The following is a 22209-nucleotide window of genomic DNA, read 5'->3' as shown; positions in this document are numbered from 1 at the left end:
TATAAAATTAAAAAAACTAGACATGGGGCATGCTTTTGTAAGTGCTTTCATGCATATGGAGTTTGAGTTAAAAAGATCTCTGTCTTACATATTTTGAATTTTAAAGGACTTTTTATTTTTTATTTTTCATAATTATCGTGAAATTGTACAATGAGAACATCTCATTGTTAGAGATTATGCTTAGTGGTACTCAATTAACTCAAAATCTATACAATCTTAATTGGTAACCTTAATTCTATTACTTTTACTTTTCTTTCTAAATATCATAATCTTTTCCTTTACAGTTTGATAAACGTTGTATTCGTCAATTGCAACTGCAGAGTAAACTGGTCCATGTTTCTAATCAAATCTTCTTCCGTTATGTAAGAATAAACCACTACGCCCTTCCTTATAGAAAAAGGGTTTATTTGATGACACAATTAAGGGAAGCTTTGACCGTTTACTTGTAATATTTCCATACCACCTCTTCAGCAAACATGCCAAAGAAACGGCAATTTTCATGTCTAAAACAGAGGAAAAAAAAAAAAGAAAAAAAAGAGATCTCAAAATTGGACTATCCGCTCTCTACACGAAAGTAGAGGTTGGCAGCTATAACTCTATTTCATCTATGGACATCATTTTCTTCTTGCTTAATTAAACTGCAGAGCCTATGCATGTGTTTAAGTAGCATGTCACCCCTTCATCATCGATTTCCGTCGGTAATTATCGTCGCGAGAAGTCTACATTATCTTTCTTCTCTTTTGCATTCAACCAGTCTTAACAAGAAGTGAATCTGCTTCAGTTGTTAGTAATGATGATTCATTTGGTGAAGTTTCTTTTGGGTCGGTTTGCTTCCTCTTCTCTTTTTGGCGTAACGACTTGTTTGAAGCTTGGTCCGCCTTGGAGACAATTTTGGAGACCGTAAAACCTGCGACTTCGAAGATCTTTGATCTATAGGGAATCAATGAATTGCGAAGAACAACGTCGATTCCATCATAAGTCCAAACACCTAATACTGCTTCTCCTTTAAGCCCAACAGCAAACCAGCCAAGACCAGCAGCTGAGATATCCACGGAACTCGAGTCCCAGCTGTTGCCACAAACTCGGAACTCTTTCCTCACCCACTGCCCAAGCTCTTTAACTCTGTGCTCCCCAATTGGTGGCTGAAGCAAGGATTAGATGTTATGGTGTTAAGTTTTATGGATACACAGACAAATTATTATAAAACTGTTTGACTGAACCATAAATGGGGAAGATGGGCGCTCAAGCAGATCTGGAGCAACTATGGGCGAAGAAAAAAGTGGTTGAGACAATAGATACAAAATACTTCATACACACTTTGTAAATACTGATTTTATGTGATTTTTCAATATCACTCTAACATGTAGTCAATAAGAAAGGTTACCAGGAGACTCCTATCCTATGATTTCTGTCTCGAGATAAGAATCTGAGATTAATCTAAGGATTACTGTTGATGAGATTGACAAAGAAGAACATTCAATGCAAAACTCGTCGTGATTTCTTCATTCTGATGCATTCTTTTATCCAATGTAACAAATGAAAATAGATGGCAGTAGAGTATCACAAGCAAAATAAACAAAGCTCAATTTTGCTGAAATATATCTGTCTCCTGGACAATAAATTTTTCTAGATGGAATCTATATGACAGGCATGCAATATATATCGTAGTATGGTCCTAATAGATTCCAGAAATAGTAGAAGACCTTCTTAATCATAAATTTTGGAAGATGAATGGCATTCAAAAAATCATCATTCTATAAGATGGTATAAACCATACCTGCAACTGACGACCAAAATGGTCCTGTACCATTTCGGCTGCATTTTCAGTTTTCCCCATGTGTAATGGAAGATAAACAGATGCCCATACTGTAACATAGACAGAGTCTACCGATAATTCTTCGACATCCAGCCTCATCAGACCAGCAATATGAACTGAATGACCGGCCTAGCAGAACAACATCACGAAATATGAGTGACGCAAAGTATAAAGCAAACTTATTGATTTACCTGAAATCTAATGCCACACCATATAGCAAATTGCTCAATCAATCTGAGTTGGGAGAAAACCAGAACTTGGACTACGTTTACTCTTTTTTTTTTTTTCATAAAAGGGTATTACTTTAAAAAAAAAAAAGGAAAAGATGGAACATGAAAAATACCAAAAATCAAAAGAACTTCTTATTCTGTGATGAACACCAGCATGGAAATACTAATTAGCATAAACTTACTACTCCGTCTGTCTTATGAAATTTAAGAAAATGATGCCACAGTATAAAATCAGCAAAGAAGAAACTTTAACTGACAGAAAGAACCAATGTTGTCCTAAAGCAGTTGATATTCAAAGTAGAGACTAACCTTGATCCTGTAAGTCCTTGGTTTCAACTCCTTGCTAACATGAACAAGCTTCTGTTCTTCTCTAGTCAGCCTTGTTGTAATTTGATGGGGGTGCAAAAGCCCTGGTGTATCAAACAACTTAGCCTGACGAGGAAGAACACCTTCCACTCTGACGATCCCTAGCGTTGTTCCGGGAACAGGCGCTACCGTCAAATGAGAAATCTTCCCTTCAACATGCTTTCCTATTGCATTTATCAGCGTACTCTTCCCGGCATTTTGCGCCCCAATCGCCCAAACATTCCCTCTTGGCCCCGCTAAAGCGGTGACATCCTCAACAAGGTTCTTCAATCCCCAATCCTTCACTGCACTCACCAAATGCACACTCGTTAGCTTGTTAGCTCCACCTTCCCTTGCTCTCTGCCTGACCCAATGCTCGAACCTAGTCGGCGACACAGAGCTCGGAATAAGATCAATTTTTGCCACCACAAGCACCACTCTTGGCACATTCCCTGACTTCCCCTCTTTCCACGCTGTAGAGTACTCGTCGATTGTTGCCGACACCAACTTCGCGACCCTTTTCGGGAATGAGCCGTCAAAATCCGATGCATCCACGACCATAAGCGCTACTGACCGAGTCCCCTTTGCAGATGCCAACTTCCTCCCTATGGTGTGATCAAAATCGAAGTCTGGCAACAAGTTCTCCACCGTTGGATCCTTCACCTTACCATAGTGCCTCAAAGAGTGGCACCGCGCACATACCACCGGCTTCTCAGGCCTAACTTCAGGCAAACCAGCATCAGCACCATGGCTTTCGGGCTCAATCACGAGACCCCTTTTGAGGGAATCGGAGAATTCTGGTTCTTGAGCAACGGGTTCAAGATGGGCATGCAACCGATAAGTCTCGGGATCTTTCTGCGAGGGCTTGATGAAGAAGCCAGGGTGTTTAGGGTCAGAGTCCTGCATGTGAACCCCACAACCAGGGCAGACAATGAGCGTCTCTGACGCGGCTTCATCATAGTTACCATCTCGAGTGAGTGGCAACGATTGTTCAGGCGAAGAATCTGAAGGCTTCCAAGAGAAATATTGGTAGAAACTTAGTGGAAACTGCGTAAATTTGGTGGGGTTTTCATTGTGGGGTTTTGGGATAGAACTTGAATGTAGAAATGCTGAAGAAGTTGCTAAAGGTCGAGCAAGAAAACGGAAAGATAAGAGGGGCTTAAGCTTTAGGAGAGTTTGGCATCGAGCTATAAGCATTTTTTTTATCAACTGGTTACGGTTTGTGTTCTTTTTCCCCTTTCTCTCTGTCTCAGGTTTTAAGTTTCAGTTCAAAGCAAGCAGTAGCAGGAGAGGCAATTGACAATGTTATTGCTTGTAGAAGAACTGGAGTTTCTGTCTTCCTTTTATTCCACCTTATACTATTATATTATGATTGCAAGGCACGTGCCCCAATTGCATGCTTATTGTGCAAACTTGAGTCTCAGAATAAAAATCTGCAAGATAATGGAATAAAGATTAGCATCAAATATTCAAATGGTAAAAATAAAACAAGCTTATGCTTTTAAGACAAAAAAAATTGAAATAGTTAAATAGTTAAATTAAATAGCAGTTCTTTGAAATAGGAAATACACCCAAAAGAAAAACAGACCAAAACAAAGCGGGGGGTTTTTCACATGAATACACAATCAGGCCAGTTTCAAAGGAGACAACAACCAAAAATACATCTTGGCTAACTAGAAATCCCCTTATTTATGTATTGCCATGGCCACCACTCAACAGCACCATCAACGACAACAAAATTCAAAAGAAACGCACAGAAAACAAATTACGTGCTGCAAACCCATCAAAATGAACTAAGAACCAACAACAACTTTCTTAGAAAAAGAATAACAGAACCTACATAATCTTAACAACCATTTTAGTTTCAATGCGATAATTGGAAGGGATTTATTGAATGAGAAACCATCAACCGGAACAGAACACTCCAATAACATGCTAGTTTAGTACCAACTACATTAATATGAAAACTGCGATAATTGGAAGGGATTTATTGAATGAGAAACCATCAACCGGAACAGGACACTCCAATAACATGCTAGTTTAGTACCAACTACATTAATACGAAAAAATAAAAACAAAAACAAAAATAAAAACTAAAAGCACCTTTAAAGTTCATGGGGGGCAATATCTTTTGGAATTAAATGCGCTGAAAAACGAGTGATAAACATATCATATTATTGACTTACAGGATCTATCAATATATGATAACTTGATTGACCGAGGAAAAAAAACAGATCATCTACGAGGAATGGTGAGTCTGATACAAGTAAAAAAGAAATAAGGTTTCCAATTAAAAACAAGACCATTCCAATTTAAAGAAACAACAACCTAAATCCAAGATTTTCATATATAATAGCTGAAATACTGAGCAAGTTAAAGAGTTCACACAAACAGCAGCTAGTACAACGAGTTCTTTATCCTGAAAGGGCTGATGTACAATTATCCGTGTAACCAAATGGCTAAGAAAGAAGCAAAGCTAAAAACCTAGTACATAATGCTACAACAAGTTAAATTACCACAATTGAAATTGAGTCAAAACTAGCAATCACCACGTAAATAAAAGCATTAAGAAAATGAGTTTGACATGTATGAACACAGAAAGATCCAAACTTTCCATAGGAGCAGCGGCTGCAATAAACTAGATTGTTCTGAAATGGAAAATGTATATAACAATTCAATTAAATGGCTAAGCTGAGCAAGGGAGGGAAAGGGGAAACTGTACTGCGTAACACTACAAAATCTTAAATTCACATCACAATAATTGATTAAAGATTAGCAATCATAAGAAAGACAAAACAAGAGCACTATGGAAATGGGTTTGGAAATCAGAAGATTTAGCACTACTGATTGATACCTGGGCGTATATTCCCCAACTCCATTGGAACATATATCATATATGAATTTCCCAAACTTTGGCTATTGGAATTCGCCTTCTTCTTTATCGATATATTTCTAGTGGCTAGTGCACAAGCTGCGTTTATACCGGGGAGGTGGATTGCTGAAAATACGGTCTTGGCCCATGAATTAAGCCACTGTGTGAAGACAAAAAAGGGTTGAGGGGGACTTCTTGGAGTTAAAATTGAACATATATGAATGCATAACCCAGTTTATCAAATACACCTAAACCTCTATAAGTATGAAAAAAGCAACATCACATTGAAAAATTTAAACAATATAGAATGAGACAGTGAAACAAAATAAAACCCTAAACCAAAACTTGAAAAGGATCAATGCACACAAAAATGGAAAACTAAGATCATCACTTGGCTCATAAATAGAATTACCAGAAATCATTAGCTAAATGACAAAATACTATGGAAATTTTCCCTTTTAGACAATAGTATTTTGTCAAACAGTTTCCCGGCAGGTCTTAATATCACCAAAACTCAAGTAACTTGGCATTATATGTCTCGCTCCTCTAACCATTAATTAAAATCATCCACTTGTTCGACCTTAAACAAGGAACTTTACCATACAAAGGGGAAGCAGATGAAACAGAATGCCCATTAGAAGTATTCCCCAAACAACTAAACTAAACTAAACTAAACTAAACAAGAAAGAATTGCCACGAAGACAATTCAGGTTGAAAAGAAAAGAAAATTTTAATTGAAAAGGCGAAAAGTTGATTCCGGAACTTACAAAGAAACCATGCTGAAGAGATACATGGGTTTAGGGCTCTAGTTCTACTGCCATTTTCGTTTCAGCTTGTAAACTTCTCTGCAGTGTTTAGTGCCTTCTCTTCTCCTAAACGCATTTTCTTCAATCAGGGTCTCACAGACGGGGTTTAGCTAGGGTTTATGTTTTTCTCTCTTTTCTTTTTTTTTCCTTATTGTTGTTTGACAATACTACCCTTATCGATTTGCTAATATTGAAATTTGCAACCCCGTGGACATGTACTGTGAAAAAAAAAAAGAAAAAGAGATTCATTATGATAAAATAATTAGCAGTTTTTTTTCTTCTTCTTTTTTAGGAAAAACACGCATTTTTTTTTTTGAAAGTAACTTTCTATTATTCTTTATTATCCTTAAATTATTTGTTTATGTAGTACGGATCGTTATTCGTTACACAAAGAATTAAAGTAAATCACCGCCCTACTTTTAGTAAACCAGTGGTATAAAGAAGACAAAAAGTAAATTTCTTCGCAAGCAACACGGTCGAGCTGGACGGACATACATAACTGAGCACATCTTAAAAGTTTGAACCGTCTTATAATCACCGTGATGATGAGCTTGGTAAACTTATCAATAATAATAACTTTTTTGTCTCTGCAAAATATGGTATCCGAGATTAGAAGATCGTGCATCATGAGATAAGATTCATGAAAAGAAAGAAAGTTCCCCTCGTTGATTTATTAATCAATTAAAAAGTGATCATGTATAATTTAAGCAAGCAACATATATATATGTATATATATATATATATAGCTACTCATTTACAGACAGACAAATCCCTGATATCATTTTCCTTAAAAGTTTAAAATTCCATTGCACATATATATCCTTGAAGAATTATCTATCTAGTTCTATTTTACATGTCAATTCAATTCTCCCTCCAAATTCTACCTGCCACTTTCAGCTTCAGCTCCTGCTTATTACCATTACCACCCGAGAAAAAAAGTGCCAAGCTCCTCTGAATGATTAGTCCGTCTTGACTGTCGCGGACTTTTCGGTGGCTGTCTCGGATGCTTCGAGGTACTCCTTGCCATATGAGCTTTCTACCATTCCCACCAACTTCCAGACTGTAACTGAATTGCTTTGCATCATCCTCGTCACCCATGAATCGAAGGAAGGCCATGTAAACAGGCGCCATTCCAAGCTGGAAAGCTTCAAAGTGCAAGCAGAACTGCCTGCCAAAACAGTTGAAAACCTGCACCACAAAATATTCGAATATTTTTATAATGATTGTTTGTGAAAATATTCACAGGGTTCCATAAAACAAAAAGGAACTCAATATCTGTGCCAGAGAGAGGGAGGGACTTACAGTCAACATCCATGTAGCATTTTCAATATCTTGAGGATTCGACTTAACATATCTGTGATTGAAAGTAGAACCATCATGCATGTCAACCTTGTGGCCGTCTTTCAGATGCATCACAAGGAACGGGATGTCGCCGGTTACAGAACATTCAGCTCCTGCGTAAGGACAGTTGAATGGGCGGTGTTTACAGTTTTTCTCATGCTTTAGCTTGCCGTAGTATGGGAATATATCATGACAACCCAAAATTTGGTATCTACATGGGAGTTCGAGTGATTCCGCGACTTTCTCCAGTGCCAAGCACCTTATATTTCCTAGCTCCTGGCGACATGTCGGGCAGCAATTATGTACTCTAGCCTTGCAGCTTGAACATAGAGTGTGGCCACTTGGACACTGTGATTTAACAAAATTAAATACACTTATATTATCATACGACTTAAAACTTGGATATCAAAGTATTTTAGTATATTCTGAGTATGTTATTTTGGTTAAGAAATTTTGTCATCAAAGATAATGGAAAATAGTACCATGCTCTAGGCGCTTATATAACAAGTTTAAAAAAGGAGTGTATGTTTATGTAAAATGATGGTTCTTCAATAAGGAGATTTTCTTTTTCATCAACTAATCACTAATGCTTAAAATGAGTTGATTTTCTTTTTGCAGGAGACCGTTTGAAACTGACAACACATGCTTCGGAGCCCAAGAATAACAATTGAGAAAACTATCTCCAATATATCATTTCAGCACCAAATATATGGAAGTACCTGATGGATCGGAGGGTACATCAAGTTCATGCAAACAGGACACTCGAGCAGCTCGTGAACATCATTAGTTGAAGATATTCCATGATTTCCACTCAGATTAGAGGCAGTTTTCTTGAAAGGAGAACTTCTTAGCTCCAAATTTGAAGTTGCTGCATCCAACTCCACGAACGTGATACGAGACTCCATCATTTCTGGGCTGAAGCCACCTCCAGGAGACATGTTTTCTTCCTCTTAAATGTCAATGCCGATGCTCCTAATCGGGATAAATATAGTAATCTACTCCTCCAGAATCATCACCTTTTTAAAGAACTTGATACTTTTCTCTGCATTGTAGAAGCATTTTGTTATTTGAAACTTGTTACTTATAGCCATGTGCTACAGTGGCAACAAAAGTTTGAGGCATGAAAAGCATGCTTTCAGGAAGGAAATGTAATCGCATCCAGAATCGGTCCTAAAAAATTGAAGTGAAAATATTTTCAAGGAATCTATACAATCTGTTTATTCAAGTAATTCATATACAAGCTCCAGAAGTGCAGGAAACTATGTCTGCATGTACAAGACAACCGTGAATGGGGAATAAAAATTCAATATTAGACAACTATTAATTTATGTACAACATCCAAGATATAAGTTTTCTCCTCACAATGTACCCTTGAATTCTAAATTTTCCAAATGTCAATCTGAATTCATGTGGAAAGCATACACACGCACACAAGAATGTGACCTAGCTTTAAGCAGTTTAACACTTTCATAGACTACTTTAGCTACTTAAACGAGAGGGAATGGATCATAAAACAGCAGAGAAATGGTGTTTGTCATTAATTGATCTTAAACGGCTGAGACTAATAATTTCCTTACATGTTGCTTGACTCGCTTCTACAACACAAATTTTCTTTACAGTAAATACCACTTAGGCATATTGGCTAAGGAATGGATTATGCAGTAATTTTGCTACTTTTGTTACGTTTAAGACTTAAAAGTTGGTTCTGGAAAAAGTACTAAAACCGCTTGTTTTTCATTCTAAAGTGAAGAAATATTTTTCTAAACTAAGCTTTGAATATATGTGAGGAAGAGTAAAATTAAACACCTACATCTTGAGAATGACAGACAACTGCAAAGTACAAATAGGGAAAATGGGAAGAAAAGTGATAAGTGAAAATCACAAAATCATGTCAAAGTTGAGCCAAAAAAAGGGTGAATTTCAGAAAACCAGAGATTCCATCTGACTGGGATGAGACAGCAGAATGAAAGAATTCATAAGCTAATTACAGCGCTTGAGGCTTGACCATAGAATGTCAAATTTCTAACAGCTTTTGCTCTTCTAGGGAAGTTTGCAAATGAAATTCAACGAAAATGTAAGCTAAATAATACAAAATAACAAAGCTGAAGTACTAGCACAAACACCAAGCAAGCATAATCCAAAGGGGCAACAAAAAAAATCACATAAATCAACAAAGACAAAAAACAAAAACAAAAAAAAAACAACAACAACAACTGAAAAACACCCAGAACTGCAATACCCAGATGGTAATTTTCACTCCAAACACTTGAATGACCCAGAATCTACCTTTGACTGATCAAAAGCGTCAGCAAAAAATAGAAACAACCTTTGCGAAAAATGAGCAATACCCAGATGAGATTGTGATCTCAAAATTAAAGAATACACACCCGTTTGAAATCTTCAATCCTCAAAACACCTTCCAATAATTGCATCAACCTCTTCAAAAGAAGAAGAAAGAATTATTAAGTAATATAATAAAAATCGTAATAAAGACAAGAAGCAAAATCAAGAAGTAGTTTGGTGGGTGAGGTGGAGAAGCCTCAGCAAAAGCAGCTCCAGTTCCGGATTATGCGTTGCCTCTGATCGATTTGAGAATAGCAATGGGAAATCAAATCATCAGATCAAATCAAATCAAATTTAAAAGAAGAGTCAAAGGTTGCTTTGGGTTTGGTTTGGTTTGGTTAGTTTACGTGCACATTAGTCGCTCGCTGGTTCGTACACACGCACATATATACACAGTTATACACACACATTAATATATCATTTAATTTTGTAATACGGGCGTGTGTTTATCTGGCAGTGTCTCAGAGCTAATCAATATGTTATACTGCCCAATTGTGTGGGTCTTTTTTGGTCTTTTGTGGGTGTATTTATAGTTTTATACTTGCCCCAACGATTCAGTCATTGATTGATTAATAACGGGGTCTCTGAATTTTCTTGTGGTCTTCAATCCAGGGATTAGTTTTAAATTTGACCCTCAAATAATAAGAAATATCTTATTATTTCTTATTAATAATAAGAAATATTATTTGACCCTCAATTATCTTGTGAGTTTAGTTCTCATTTAATTCGGTCGTTTGAATTTATTGATTTAAACATTTTAATTTGAATAAAAAAATTTAAATTGTGTGATTTAAATTATAATTTGAATTGACATTAAGATGTGTAGTTAAAGTTTTAATTTAAACAGAAAATAAAATTTAAATTTGTATTTAGTGAGTGTGAAAAGTAAATTCAAATTTATATTTAGTAAGTGTAAAGAGTGAGAGAAAGAGTATCTTTTTACTGTTTAAAAATAATTTGAACAATTAAACTTGATGGGTGAGCTAAACTTTAAAGTTGACAGTTTAATTCAGTTCGAAGACTATAATTTAAATACGTGCTTACTAAACAATAGTTTAAACTTTGCTCACTGTTTTTTTTAATGAAACTTCCTCAAAGAGAGAAGAATATTATTAAAGAAAGGAAAAAAGAATACAAAACAGAAACTCGAGCCCGTTTGGTTCATAGATTAGAACTATTTTTGATTTACGTGTGTTTTTTGTGAGAGAAAATACTGTAACGAACCATAAATCATGATTCGAATCAGAGAATGAATCCTCTAACCAAACGGGCTCTGGTCAAGAGAATTTGTAAAAAAACAAACCCATAGCATCCCTATATACTAAAAAATCAAAAGAATCAAGACAAACTAACTACCACATCTTATTCATATGGACAAATTACACTTGTGCCCCCTAAACTATTTGGCGTTTTGAAAAAATTCTTCTTAAAATTTAAAAATAGCAAATTTTTCTCAAGAATAATTCACCATTAACACACGTCCCTCTTATCCGCCCCCTCTGTTAAATTTTGAATGTTAAAATTATTAAATTTTGAATGCTAAAACTGTGACCACACGTGATTAAAACTGTTTAAAAAATTAACGCGATTAAAATTATTAAAAAGTTATCTTTTACAAATTAGTCGTGTGACCACACGTGATTAAAACTGTTTAAAAAATTAACGCTTAAAATAATAAGCATAAAAATTGTAATTTATAATGCTTGTTTAGTTCGCTGATTCTAGTTTTTAATTCGAGTTGAGATGTGACTTTATGTGAAAGCTTTTTACTGTAACAAAAAAGTTAGACGTGACTGTTTCTCAGAGCTTTTTACTGTAACAAAACTCAAATTATAAACTGGAATTGGTGAAATGAATATGGCCATTTACAATTGTTATGATTTGTAGTTGTCCACCTCAGTCAAAATTACTATGCAAGTCAGTTAAAGTTACTCTTAATGTCAGAATCTTATTGTGCAAATAATAACCGTAAATGGTAAGTATTGTGTAAATAGTAACCGTGAATAGTGCTGAAAATTTTCTTATAAATAGAACTTTAAAGTTCTTCATTTTGTATATCTTAATAAGATTAAGAGGGTGTTTGGTATGAGAATTCATACCATAGTTTAAATCATAGTTCGTGACTCGTTACAGTATTTTTTCTCATAAAAAATACACGTAATTTTAAATCATAATTATGAATTATAATTTTAAATTCGTGAACCAAACGTCCACTAATAAAACTCTCTCTCTCTAGTTTCCCCCTTTAAAGCTTTTCTTTTTAATTTTCATAACAACAATAAGAGTCCGTTTGGTACCTAGATTCGTTCCCTAATTCGAATCATGGTTCGTGGTTCGCTATAGTATTTTCTCTCATAAAAAATACACGTAAATCAAAAATAATTCTAATCACATAGTTTGAATTCATGAACTAAACGCCACCTAAGTTTTGCTGCATTTTAAATTATACGAGCAAAATGAGATGACCTTTAAATTAACACGTAGTGGCTCAATTTTTGGCCTTTTTGTTTTGCTTTGCTTTGCGTGTGAAGGTGACATTTCCCGCCCGCAACGTTTTGAAAATTTTGAAGGCCCTTTAGAAATCAGGCCGTTTAAAAGCTTGCGACTCTGGCTTCACACCCTGTATTTTATTTGATTTTATTCAACCCTCTTTAGGTACGGGAAGAGTAATCTAGTGGGGTAAAGTTCACAGGAACTTGGATGGAGGTAAATAGGGATTGGTAGAAATTTCAATGTAACGTAGAACTAGTACTAGTAGCATTTTTTTTTTTTTTTTTCATCAGAATTTTATGGAGGGTACAAAAGAAAATTGCCAATAAAGACCTGTTTTAAATAGGTTCTGTCAATTTTGTACACATTTTTATTTTAACGTGATTTTAGTCAACCCAACACACAAAAACGCTTTATCGTTCGCTCTTCTCGTGACAAATTTGCTTTTGTTGTGCAGTAAGTTACATACTACCCTTTTTTTCCTTTTTTTTTTTTTTTGGCTGAAGAGAAGTCATATACTTACTTTCTACCTAAGCTACGCCCAACAAGTGTAAAATGTTGTTTGGTTGGAGGATTCGTACCCCGATTCGAATCATGGTTCATGGTTCGTTATAGTGTTTTCTCTCACAAAAATACACGTAAATTGAAAATGATTCTAATCTCATGATTCTAATCCATAAACCAAACATCTCTTAGACTCTATTTTGGAGCTGTTACTTTTTTCACAAAAACAATAATAAAATAGAGACTAATTACAATGTATATTATATAATCTGGAATAACTGCAAATTCATCCTCTATATATTTGGATTTATTAGCATATATACTCATATATATTGGGAAATAATTGGTATGATGATTTGTGATATAATTCGAATTACGGTTCGTTGTTCGCTATAGTATTTTTTCTCACAAAAATACACGTAAATCGAAAATAATTATGAATCATGATTTTGAATATGCAAACCAAACGTCCACTGAGAAGTCGTACATTTAAATTTGAAATTGCAAAACGCACTCCTTTATTTAGTATTCTTTCTCTTTTAAAGAAGTATGCAGAACTTTTACCCTTTGATTCCCTTTGAGTAATAAACAACTTTCGTTTGCAATACTAAGGGGTTATTTTTTTACATTTTTTGTTAGAGTGACTTGAGTGATGATCTTGAGTTGAGCTTGAGTTGAAGTTGTAATTTGAGTTTGGATGTGCACATTTGAGTTATGATTTGAATTGGGAATCTTTTTGAGTTTGTGTTTGAGTGAGTCAAAACTTAAATTTATATTTAGATAGTATTTTAATAAAAACTCAATGGTGATAAAAAATTTTAATAGGGTATATAGGTGACAAATGTGAATGCATAAATAAATACTTAATTAATAAAACTAGAAGGTGGGACTCAAATCATCATATGACAGATAAGAGCGTGCAATTGCAATCAATTTGAAAATTGTGTAATTTCAAAAAAATACAAGACTTATATATGCAAAAATAAAATAAAAAAGGGTGAGAAAACACGAATGATTCTTCGTTAATCACTATTAAACATTTGATCATGATCTTAATTCCGTTAATCACTATTAAATGAGATCTTAATTCCGTTAATCACTATTAAACATTTGATCATGCTCTTAATTCCGTTAATCACGTGTAACCACTTGATAGTAGATATACAATATGTATAAGAAAGCCACATGAGACTTGTTCATGCTTAAAATAAATTGCGTGTAGTCAAACAATAACTTGTTTACAAAATGTGGCGGCTTCAAGAATTGCACGTCTCTTTCCTTCCTAATCCTAATTCCTTCCTTTTCGCCCTGGCCTATACATTACTACATCTGTATATGTGTGTGTGTATATATATATATATATATATATATAGAATAGAAACAATATATAGTCCTGAAACACGCTTGTATATATACACAATTTTATTTGTTCGACTTGTTCACAAAGAATTGCAGTAGTAGCTAGGTAGCTAACTTTAAAAACCACGTTAAGCTCCGTTTTCAGGAGATCAAATAATGGCGGTGATTGAGAGTGATTATTTGGCAGAGGTTGTGTTGAAGGGGGCTGTGTTTGTGTTGGTGCAAGTATTGGTTTATGTCATCCTTTCAACTTCATCAAATTTGTTCTCCAGAAACCGCAACATCATGAGGTCCTTCAGCTTCAAACCCGCTCCTTCATCGACCATCAACCGGATCCTGGCTTCCATCTCAGACTTGCCGCTAGGCGGTGATCAGCCGCCGGCCTCGACGACCGAGCACTTTTCATCAGCCAAAGATCACCATCAGCTGGTCTTCCCTGCAAATTATTATAATGACCAATCTTCAGATTATAATTGATTTTCTTTTACGAGGTGTCCATGTTTTTTTAGTTCATTTTGTTTTGTTTTTTTTTAAATTAGACGTTAATGTGTTTATTTGTTTATTGATAACATTAATTAGACGTTAATGTGTTGTGTAGAGAACAAGAAATCAATTTTAGAGCTAATTTTGATATATTTATGCCATAACTTTTTACTCCTTTTATTTCCACTTATCATTTTATTTTGGTTGCTTTATTGTCTATCTTTCCCTAACATGCAAAACACCCTAAATAAAGAGGAACAACAAAAAGTAAGAGAACAAGAAATCAATTTTAGAGCTAATTTTGATATATTTATGCCATAACTTTTTACTCCTTTTATTTCCACTTATCATTTTATTTTGGTTGCTTTATTGTCTAGAACGGAAGTCAATTTTTTGCTCTAATATTTAAATGGCAATACATTATGTTCTAATAACAATATTTAATAATATTAAAAAGTATTGGTGATCTTGTACAGAAAAAATAGTTGAGACACGAAAAGCATAAAACATAAGCATAAAATATATTATGGATCGTCATTTAATGTTGACATTAATTTTACATTTTTTGCTGTCAAGAGTATTTTTTTTTTTCCTGTCAATACAAGTAACGGCTATACATTTTGATTGGGAGATCAATTGATAATGATAATAATTTGCTTGTGTTCATTAAAAAAGACAGCTTCAATGAACTCGATTATCAAATTATTACGCAACATTTTTAAGACACAACCTTCGAGGACAATCATAGTAATTAATTACGCAGATTTAACGGATAGAAGGAGGTCTCAATGAAATAATGGAACCGTACTTTTTTGTTATCTTCTCGTGAATTTAGGGGTATATCTGTAATTTAAACCCGCTTCGTTCTCAGATGAAAAGGGCACGTAATGTGTCGACCCGGATAAGAAAATATAATAGATCGACACCACAATCTAAAAGGCCTCTCAAAAAATTATCAAAATTATCAATATTCTCACCTCTTCTCAATAAAACTTTCTTTTTTTTTTTTGTTTTTGTTTTTTGATCGACCGAACCAAAGAACCCAGAAAGTAAGAGAAAAAATGAGTTCACCCAAAACTCTGAGGAAGCTGGAGGTGGTGTCTCCTGTTCCGGCAGACATAGACATTGCCAACTCCGTTGAGCCTTTCCACATTTCTGAGATTGCCAAAGATCTCAATCTCAGCCCACATCATTACGATCTTTATGGCAAATACAAGGCCAAGGTGATTTTATTATTATTATTATTTTTTTTATGTTTTATCATTATGGTTTATTTTTTATTTGAAGAAAATTGTGATGTGGGTAGACAAGGATTTTTGCTTGTTCTGTTCTGTTACTGAGAATTTGAAGGAAAAGTAAGAGATTTTTTTTTTTTTTTTTTTTTTTTTTTTCTGTTGCTGATTGAAGGAAAGTAAGATCTTGTCAGTGTACTTTTCATTTAACAATTTTCGAAGATCCTTTCAGTTAATCTTTTTTCTTGATAGGACAATATGAAGATTTTTGGTTTACCATAAATTTGAGAATTCTCACTTTTTTTTTTGGCCTTTTCTTTTTGGTGGTTTATGGTTTACCATAATTTGAGTATGGATGATTTTAGTGATGGTTGTTATCCAGGTTTTGTTATCCGCGCTTGATGAGCTTGAAGGATCAGGAGATGGGTATTATGTTGTGGTTGGAGGGATTACTCCAACACCTCTTGGAGAAGGCAAGTCCACTACTACTGTTGGACTTTGTCAAGCATTGGGTGCTTTTCTTCATAAAAAAGTAATTTTTTCCCCACCCTTTTATTTTTGTGCCTTTGGGGTTGGTTTTCCTTTTACCTTTACAGCATTTGATTTCATTTTAAGGTCACATTCATTATTCTCACGCTTGGTCAAATCCATTTTCCCCCCCCCCCCTAATACGAAGAAGTTCATGTTCAAGTTATGCCCTCTTCTAAAGGAAGATGCTTGAAACGCCAATGAGCAAGGAGAAACAAAAAAAAAAAAAAAGCATTTTTTATTTATGTTCTGAGGTGTTGGGAATGACGTCGGCAAAAAAAAAAAAAAAAAAAAAATCTAAGATGGGTGATAGGCCAGTTTAAGATATGCATGAAATTGGTTTAACTTGATTTTAAAACCGTACTAGTTGTTCTCACAGTTGAGCTCTTTAGCATTTGTTCACATTATCCTTCTCGCACTTCTGTGTTAGAACCCGGCTTTTCTAGTGAGATCTGCTGTTAATCTCCTACCTTTGAGAAGCAAAAACGTCTCTGGAGTTCTATTAGTAATTCAAAGCCTATTTCTTGATTGTATTCAGGAGAAAATGGCATGGATTGGTTTGCTTAGAACTTTGTTTAATGCTATTAGAGAAATGTTATGCAGTCTAATTTCTAGTTTGTGATCTTATCTTCTTCTCGGGTACTTTGCCTTTCCATGTTTTAGACTTGCTTCTGTCGGCAGGGTTATTAAGAAATGGACTGTGTTCTGTCCTTCATTATGTAGCTTATGAAAGTCTTTCATAGCATTGAAATGATTGTTTTGATGCAAAAACCATAAAACGTTGACATTTTCCTGTTCAGTTTATATCATTTCACGTGGAGTTAATCATGTCCTAAACTCATAATTTCTTGCTCTTTCTAATTTCTTATTAGGTTGTCACATGCCTCCGTCAACCATCGCAAGGACCGACCTTTGGAATCAAAGGAGGCGCAGCAGGAGGGGGTTACAGTCAAGTGATCCCTATGGATGAGTTCAATCTTCATCTCACGGGAGACATCCACGCAATAACAGCCGCCAACAATCTCTTGGCTGCAGCCATTGATACTCGAATTTTCCATGAGTCGACCCAATCAGACAAGACTCTCTTGAATCGGTTATGCCCACCAAACAAAGAAGGGAAGCGCAGCTTTAGTGACATCATGTTTAGACGTTTGAATAAGCTTGGTATCTCCAAGACAAGGCCAGAGGATCTTACACCTCAAGAAGTCAAAAAGTTTGCTAGGCTAGATATTGACCCAAGTTCAATCACATGGAGAAGAGTAATGGATGTAAACGATCGGTTCTTGAGGAAGATTTCTATTGGGCAGGGCCCCGAAGAGAAAGGAACGGTGAGAGAAACAGGATTTGATATTTCAGTTGCCAGTGAAATAATGGCAGTTTTGGCCCTTACAACGTCTTTAGCCGATATGCGGGAGCGGCTTGGAAAAATGGTTATTGGTAACAGCAAGGCTGGTGACCCTATAACTGCGGATGATCTTGGTGTTGGAGGTGCTTTAACCGTTCTGATGAAGGACGCCATTAATCCTACTCTAATGCAGACTCTTGAAGGGACACCAGTTCTTGTTCATGCTGGCCCTTTCGCCAATATTGCTCATGGCAATTCCTCAATTGTGGCTGACAAGATTGCACTGAAACTGGTTGGACCAGGTGGATTTGTAGTCACTGAAGCAGGCTTTGGTGCTGATATTGGTACTGAAAAGTTCATGAACATAAAATGCCGATATAGCGGTTTAACACCCCAGTGTGCAGTTATTGTGGCAACAATACTGGCCTTAAAAATGCACGGGGGTGGTCCAGAAGTTGTTGCTGGAAAGCCTCTGGACCGTGCCTACTTGACTGAGAATGTAGCTTTAGTTGAAGCGGGCTGTGTGAATTTGGCCAGGCATATTGCAAACACAAAAGCTTATGGAGTGAATGTTGTTGTTGCTGTGAACAAGTTCTCAACTGACACCGAAGCAGAACTTAATGCAGTCAGAAATGCAGCATTAGCAGCTGGAGCATATGATGCTGTTATTTGTACTCATCATGCTTATGGTGGAAGAGGAGCGGTTAGTTACTTCATCCTGTTAACAAATGTCTGTTAGCCATTTCGGAAACCTTTTGTCAATAAGGTCTTCTTCCTTGAGAATAGTCATTTGAAATGTGTGAAATATAATTGATTAATTTCATGAGCCTATGCAAGGCATCCTTTGCATTCATATGGTGTAGCTTCCCCCTAACTGAAAGAAGCCTGATATCTTGCCCTGCTCACAACCTATTTTCCAACTCATCCAGCCTGTCTTGATTGTCAATCGTGTCCCTGTGATTTAATCTGTTGTGGAAGCTCGTGGTAGTTTCGTGTTTCGATAAAACTTGTACTAATCTTGTCTTTGGCCAAAAATTCACCATCACTCTACTCACGTTGGGCGGCCAATGGATGCAAGTTTTATCAAGTTTAACAGACGAATAAATACCAAGTGAATCAGGCATATCAATTAGGTTGTGTAATTTCCATGGAAGCTGTTGATACCAACCCTTTGGCTGCCAAATTCTAAATTTGCCTTTACCTTCTCTTTCTTGGAACTATATACGATGCCCCGATTTTATTTTAGAGAAGGAGAACTGCCTAAGAGGCTTGTTGAGCTGATGATCCTAATCATGATTTTCATTCTACAGGTTGACCTTGGGGTTGCTGTTCAAAAGGGTTGTGAAGATGTTGCACAACCATTGAAGTTTTTATATCCTTTAGATATTAGTATTAAAGAGAAGATAGAGGCCATAGCAAGGTCATATGGTGCTAGTGGAGTCGAATACTCGGAACAGGTAGCTTCTGCTCCATTACTGGTTCAGGTTAAATATTGCTTGATTAAATCTTTGAAATTCGAGTAAACAAACTTTGACTTAAAGTTTAGGAGATCACTGCCAGTTGATGTTTTTTGCTCTTGGCCCTAGTCGCCATGAACGTTCTTCCAACTGGTGACAACTACACATCATTCGGATGAATGGTAGAATAGTTATAAATAATTTACTGTATAAGCGAAAATGTGATCGTGTTTGTTTGTCTTTTGGAAAGATTTTTACATGATAAAACTTATGAAAAAAGTTGTTTTCCGTGCAAATAGGCAGAGAAACAGATTGAGATGTACAGCAGGCAAGGGTTTTCAGGGTTACCTATTTGCATGGCAAAGACTCAATATTCATTTTCACACAATGCTGGTGAGAAGGGAGCCCCTAGCGGATTCGCCTTACCAATAAGGGATGTGAGGGCTAGTATTGGTGCAGGATTCATATACCCTTTGGTTGGATCAATGAGTACTATGCCGGGACTTCCGACAAGGCCGTGTTTCTATGACATTGACCTCGACACCACTACTGGAAAGGTTATTGGTCTCTCTTGAAGGTCTCTGTATTCGCCCTGTTCAGGCGCTTACTGTGGCAGCCGGTGGCCAAACTTAGGCTGACTTTCAGTACCCAGTAGTTATGATGCTTTTCTTTGAAATTGTACTCTGCTCTTACGTACCCTGCAGCTTCCTGTGTAATTGATCTTGTGCAACCAAATAATGAATTCTAAAAATAAAAAAGAGTATGTTTTAAGTTTGAATGCCATGAATGAGAAGCCCAAGTTCACAATTATTAACTCATGTTTATCACCAAAACCATCAACTCATTACTCATTACCATATCTATTTCTCATATCTTATATGTTGCCCGCCCTCCTAAATTCCAAACAATATTCATAATAAATAAACAAATGCATAGAAGTTTGACAGTAAGAATTTGGCATACGCGTGACTTAATTATAACCAAAAGGAAGTAAATAGAATGCCCTACTCGTAATTGGCCATTAAATTTTTATAATTAGCAGAGTCTTTTAAAAATCACAACAAATTAGGCATTCAACCATATCCCATATCGCTATACCAACAGGGGTTATCAGATAAAGTCCTCTCTAGAAGCTTTGGACGTTTGATGCTTTTTCCAACTCATCCTATCTGAACGTTAATATAAATATATATATATATATATATATATATTTTGTGATGGCCTATATCTAAAGATAAATTTGTAATGCAGTGTTATGGGGGAAAATATGGAGGACATATGGAGCGAGGACAACTTGACACGTGGCCTTAACCTCTCCTCGCAAAATAGAACCCTCGACGTTTGAGACCCCCTTCCCTTCCGTCGTTAAGAGCCCGAGTAAGAAGCCCAACTTAGGGCGTCGATTTCATCTGACGTCGATAGGTCGTACCGTCAACCTTACAACATAGAAGTCCACCGCCAAGAAGAACAATTGGGCTAAACAACACTGGCGACGAAGGGAATGCTTCTTGGGGGAAAGCCTGACGTGGCAAGCTGTGTAAGGGATATCCACAGTACAGGCATTAAATGCAAACCCTTAAACTGCCCCTACGGGGGACAGAAAAGGGTTACAGCTGTGCACAGAGCCGTGATGGGAGACTAATTGGCTGAGTGAACAGTGCGCAAAAAATGATTAGTGGGCTACGGGATGGGCCTAGAAAGGCAGAGCACTTGAGTGCTTGTTCAGCCTATAGGAGAAAACCCCTCCAACAAAGGAAGCTCGGCTATAAAAAGGAGAGAAACCTCATACGGAAATGAGGTTGATCTTTAGAGAGAAAAGAACGAGAGAGCAATTTGTAAATTGTAACAATCTCAAAAGAAATAAAAACAAAACCACAGTGGATGTAACTCTTCATTTTATAAGAGTAAACCACTATAAGCCTTATGTGTTTTTTCTACTTCAAGTATTTTTTCTTATATTGCTCACTACACAAAAAATACCACAAGCACATCAAACTCCTACATATAACCTATTTTTAAGCCGGTAATCCAATGGGAAACCCAGAGGTAAACCGGCCTGTTTTTGTTGGTGAAAATTCACCGTCAACAATTGGCGACTCCGCTGGGGACTGAATGCGTTTGACCCCCAACAACAACAACATAGTCAGCAAGCATGCCTCCAAGAAGAAGAATTGAGGCCAACAACCAAGGTAGCCAGATGGACAAGACCGCCACTCATCCGGTGAATGACAGGGTGGAGGAGGTTCCACCCCCGGTCAGCAACGAGGTCCCGCCCCCAGACGTGCCACAGCCGGATCCCGTGCAGATGCAGACCCAACTAGCCACTCTAACCGATCTGATACGTGGACTAATGACCGTGGTCGAACGCTTGGATGGAAGAAACTCTATGCCACCTTTAGAAGACGCCCCAAGGTCGCTGGGACCTGCCATGGCTGAAAACCCCAACCCTGGTGACCGCTCACATATCTTAGAAGAGATCGGGGATAGTGATAATCAAAGGGGCCAGCCCAGGCCCCGACCTTCCCAATCCTCTGGCGGCCGTTTAAGGGCCTCCGGACTCCGGGCTCCCGAGGATCCGATACCAAGAGGTCGGGGAAACCCCGAAGTACTACCGCAGAACCCAGGAAGAAGCCCATTGGGAGACTCAAGGTCAGTATAGGCGGGCGGGCAGGCAAGAGGCGGACCCAATGGTCAAAGGGCATAGGCGTCGAGAGTAGCTGGCTCGACCATCTCAACAGAGGAGGCGCGCGCCATCATGGAGCGCATGGCTAGCCTAGAGCAGAAACTCATAGGGACGTAGTGATACGAACCCCGCCAACGATGTGACGAAACCCGTAGCCAAATATGGGGATACGATCCAAGATCTTCAAGAATTGATGGAAACCGCGACCCGTTGCTTAGCGAAGCAAGAACCTTGGTATGGTGAAGACGCCACAAACGAGTATGGAAATTCCGTTTGATAAGTCAAGGGTGAACGCCACAAGGAAAACCTTGATAAGTTCGGAATAGTTCTTCAAGAACTAAGAAGAATATCTCACAAAGTGAATAAACATCAAAA

The 22209-nt window shown here is 36.8% G+C and overlaps 4 protein-coding genes across 5 annotated transcripts; 2 read left to right on the top strand and 2 right to left on the bottom strand.

Annotated features, from left to right (window-relative positions):
• Positions 1–379: 379 nt before the first annotated feature.
• Positions 380–3602, bottom strand: LOC21390391 (GTP-binding protein BRASSINAZOLE INSENSITIVE PALE GREEN 2, chloroplastic). The gene is made up of 3 exons (XM_010104164.2): positions 2356–3602; positions 1778–1945; positions 380–1142 (listed from the first exon to the last, which is right to left on the bottom strand). The coding sequence occupies exons 1-3, from the start codon at positions 3586–3588 to the stop codon at positions 747–749; spliced, it is 1797 nt and encodes a 598-aa protein (XP_010102466.1). The 5' UTR covers positions 3589–3602; the 3' UTR covers positions 380–746.
• A 1746-nt stretch (positions 3603–5348) lies between these two features.
• Positions 5349–10171, bottom strand: LOC21390390 (E3 ubiquitin-protein ligase SINAT2). Of its 2 annotated transcripts, none has more exons than XM_024169537.1 (5): positions 9798–10169; positions 8130–8452; positions 7372–7758; positions 6954–7257; positions 5349–5423 (listed from the first exon to the last, which is right to left on the bottom strand). In XM_024169537.1, exons 2-5 carry the CDS (start codon positions 8346–8348, stop codon positions 5416–5418), a joined length of 918 nt encoding a protein of 305 aa, XP_024025305.1. In that variant the 5' UTR covers positions 8349–8452; positions 9798–10169; the 3' UTR covers positions 5349–5415. The 2 variants fall into 2 exon arrangements, with proteins under 2 accessions (XP_024025305.1, XP_010102465.2); XM_010104163.2 differs by lacking the exon at positions 5349–5423 and adding an exon at positions 6168–6287 and having other exon boundaries at positions 9798–10171.
• A 4039-nt stretch (positions 10172–14210) lies between these two features.
• On the top strand, positions 14211–14583 carry LOC21390389. The gene has a single exon (XM_010104162.2). The coding sequence runs from the start codon at positions 14263–14265 to the stop codon at positions 14581–14583; it is 321 nt and encodes a 106-aa protein (XP_010102464.1). The 5' UTR covers positions 14211–14262.
• Positions 14584–15476: 893 nt separating this feature from the next.
• LOC21390388 (formate--tetrahydrofolate ligase) lies at positions 15477–19961 on the top strand. The gene is made up of 5 exons (XM_010104161.2): positions 15477–15812; positions 16204–16353; positions 17222–18397; positions 19005–19151; positions 19451–19961. The coding sequence occupies exons 1-5, from the start codon at positions 15651–15653 to the stop codon at positions 19724–19726; spliced, it is 1911 nt and encodes a 636-aa protein (XP_010102463.1). The 5' UTR covers positions 15477–15650; the 3' UTR covers positions 19727–19961.
• Positions 19962–22209: the final 2248 nt, after the last annotated feature.

This window comes from Morus notabilis, unplaced genomic scaffold, assembly GCF_000414095.1.
Source record: "Morus notabilis unplaced genomic scaffold, ASM41409v2 Scaffold221, whole genome shotgun sequence".
Lineage (NCBI taxonomy): Eukaryota > Viridiplantae > Streptophyta > Magnoliopsida > Rosales > Moraceae > Morus > Morus notabilis.
This window is presented reverse-complemented; position numbering and strand designations above follow the sequence as displayed.

Coding starts and splice junctions, on each gene's coding strand:
- LOC21390391 (XM_010104164.2), bottom strand. CDS start 3,588: ATGCTTATAGCTCGATGCCAAACTCTCCTAAAGCTTAAGCCCCTCTTA. Junction 1,946..2,355: donor CAAGGACTTACAGGATCAAG/GTTAGTCTCTAC, acceptor TTGTTCTGCTAG/GCCGGTCATTCAGTTCATAT. Junction 1,143..1,777: donor ATTTTGGTCGTCAGTTGCAG/GTATGGTTTATA, acceptor TCCTTGCTTCAG/CCACCAATTGGGGAGCACAG.
- LOC21390390 (XM_010104163.2), bottom strand. CDS start 8,348: ATGTCTCCTGGAGGTGGCTTCAGCCCAGAAATGATGGAGTCTCGTATC. Junction 7,258..7,371: donor ATGCTACATGGATGTTGACT/GTAAGTCCCTCC, acceptor TTTGTGGTGCAG/GTTTTCAACTGTTTTGGCAG. Junction 6,288..6,953: donor GCTGAAGCTGAAAGTGGCAG/GTAGAATTTGGA, acceptor TTTTTTTCACAG/TACATGTCCACGGGGTTGCA.
- LOC21390389 (XM_010104162.2), top strand. CDS start 14,263: ATGGCGGTGATTGAGAGTGATTATTTGGCAGAGGTTGTGTTGAAGGGG.
- LOC21390388 (XM_010104161.2), top strand. CDS start 15,651: ATGAGTTCACCCAAAACTCTGAGGAAGCTGGAGGTGGTGTCTCCTGTT. Junction 16,354..17,221: donor GTGCTTTTCTTCATAAAAAA/GTAATTTTTTCC, acceptor ATTTCTTATTAG/GTTGTCACATGCCTCCGTCA. Junction 19,152..19,450: donor GAGTCGAATACTCGGAACAG/GTAGCTTCTGCT, acceptor CCGTGCAAATAG/GCAGAGAAACAGATTGAGAT.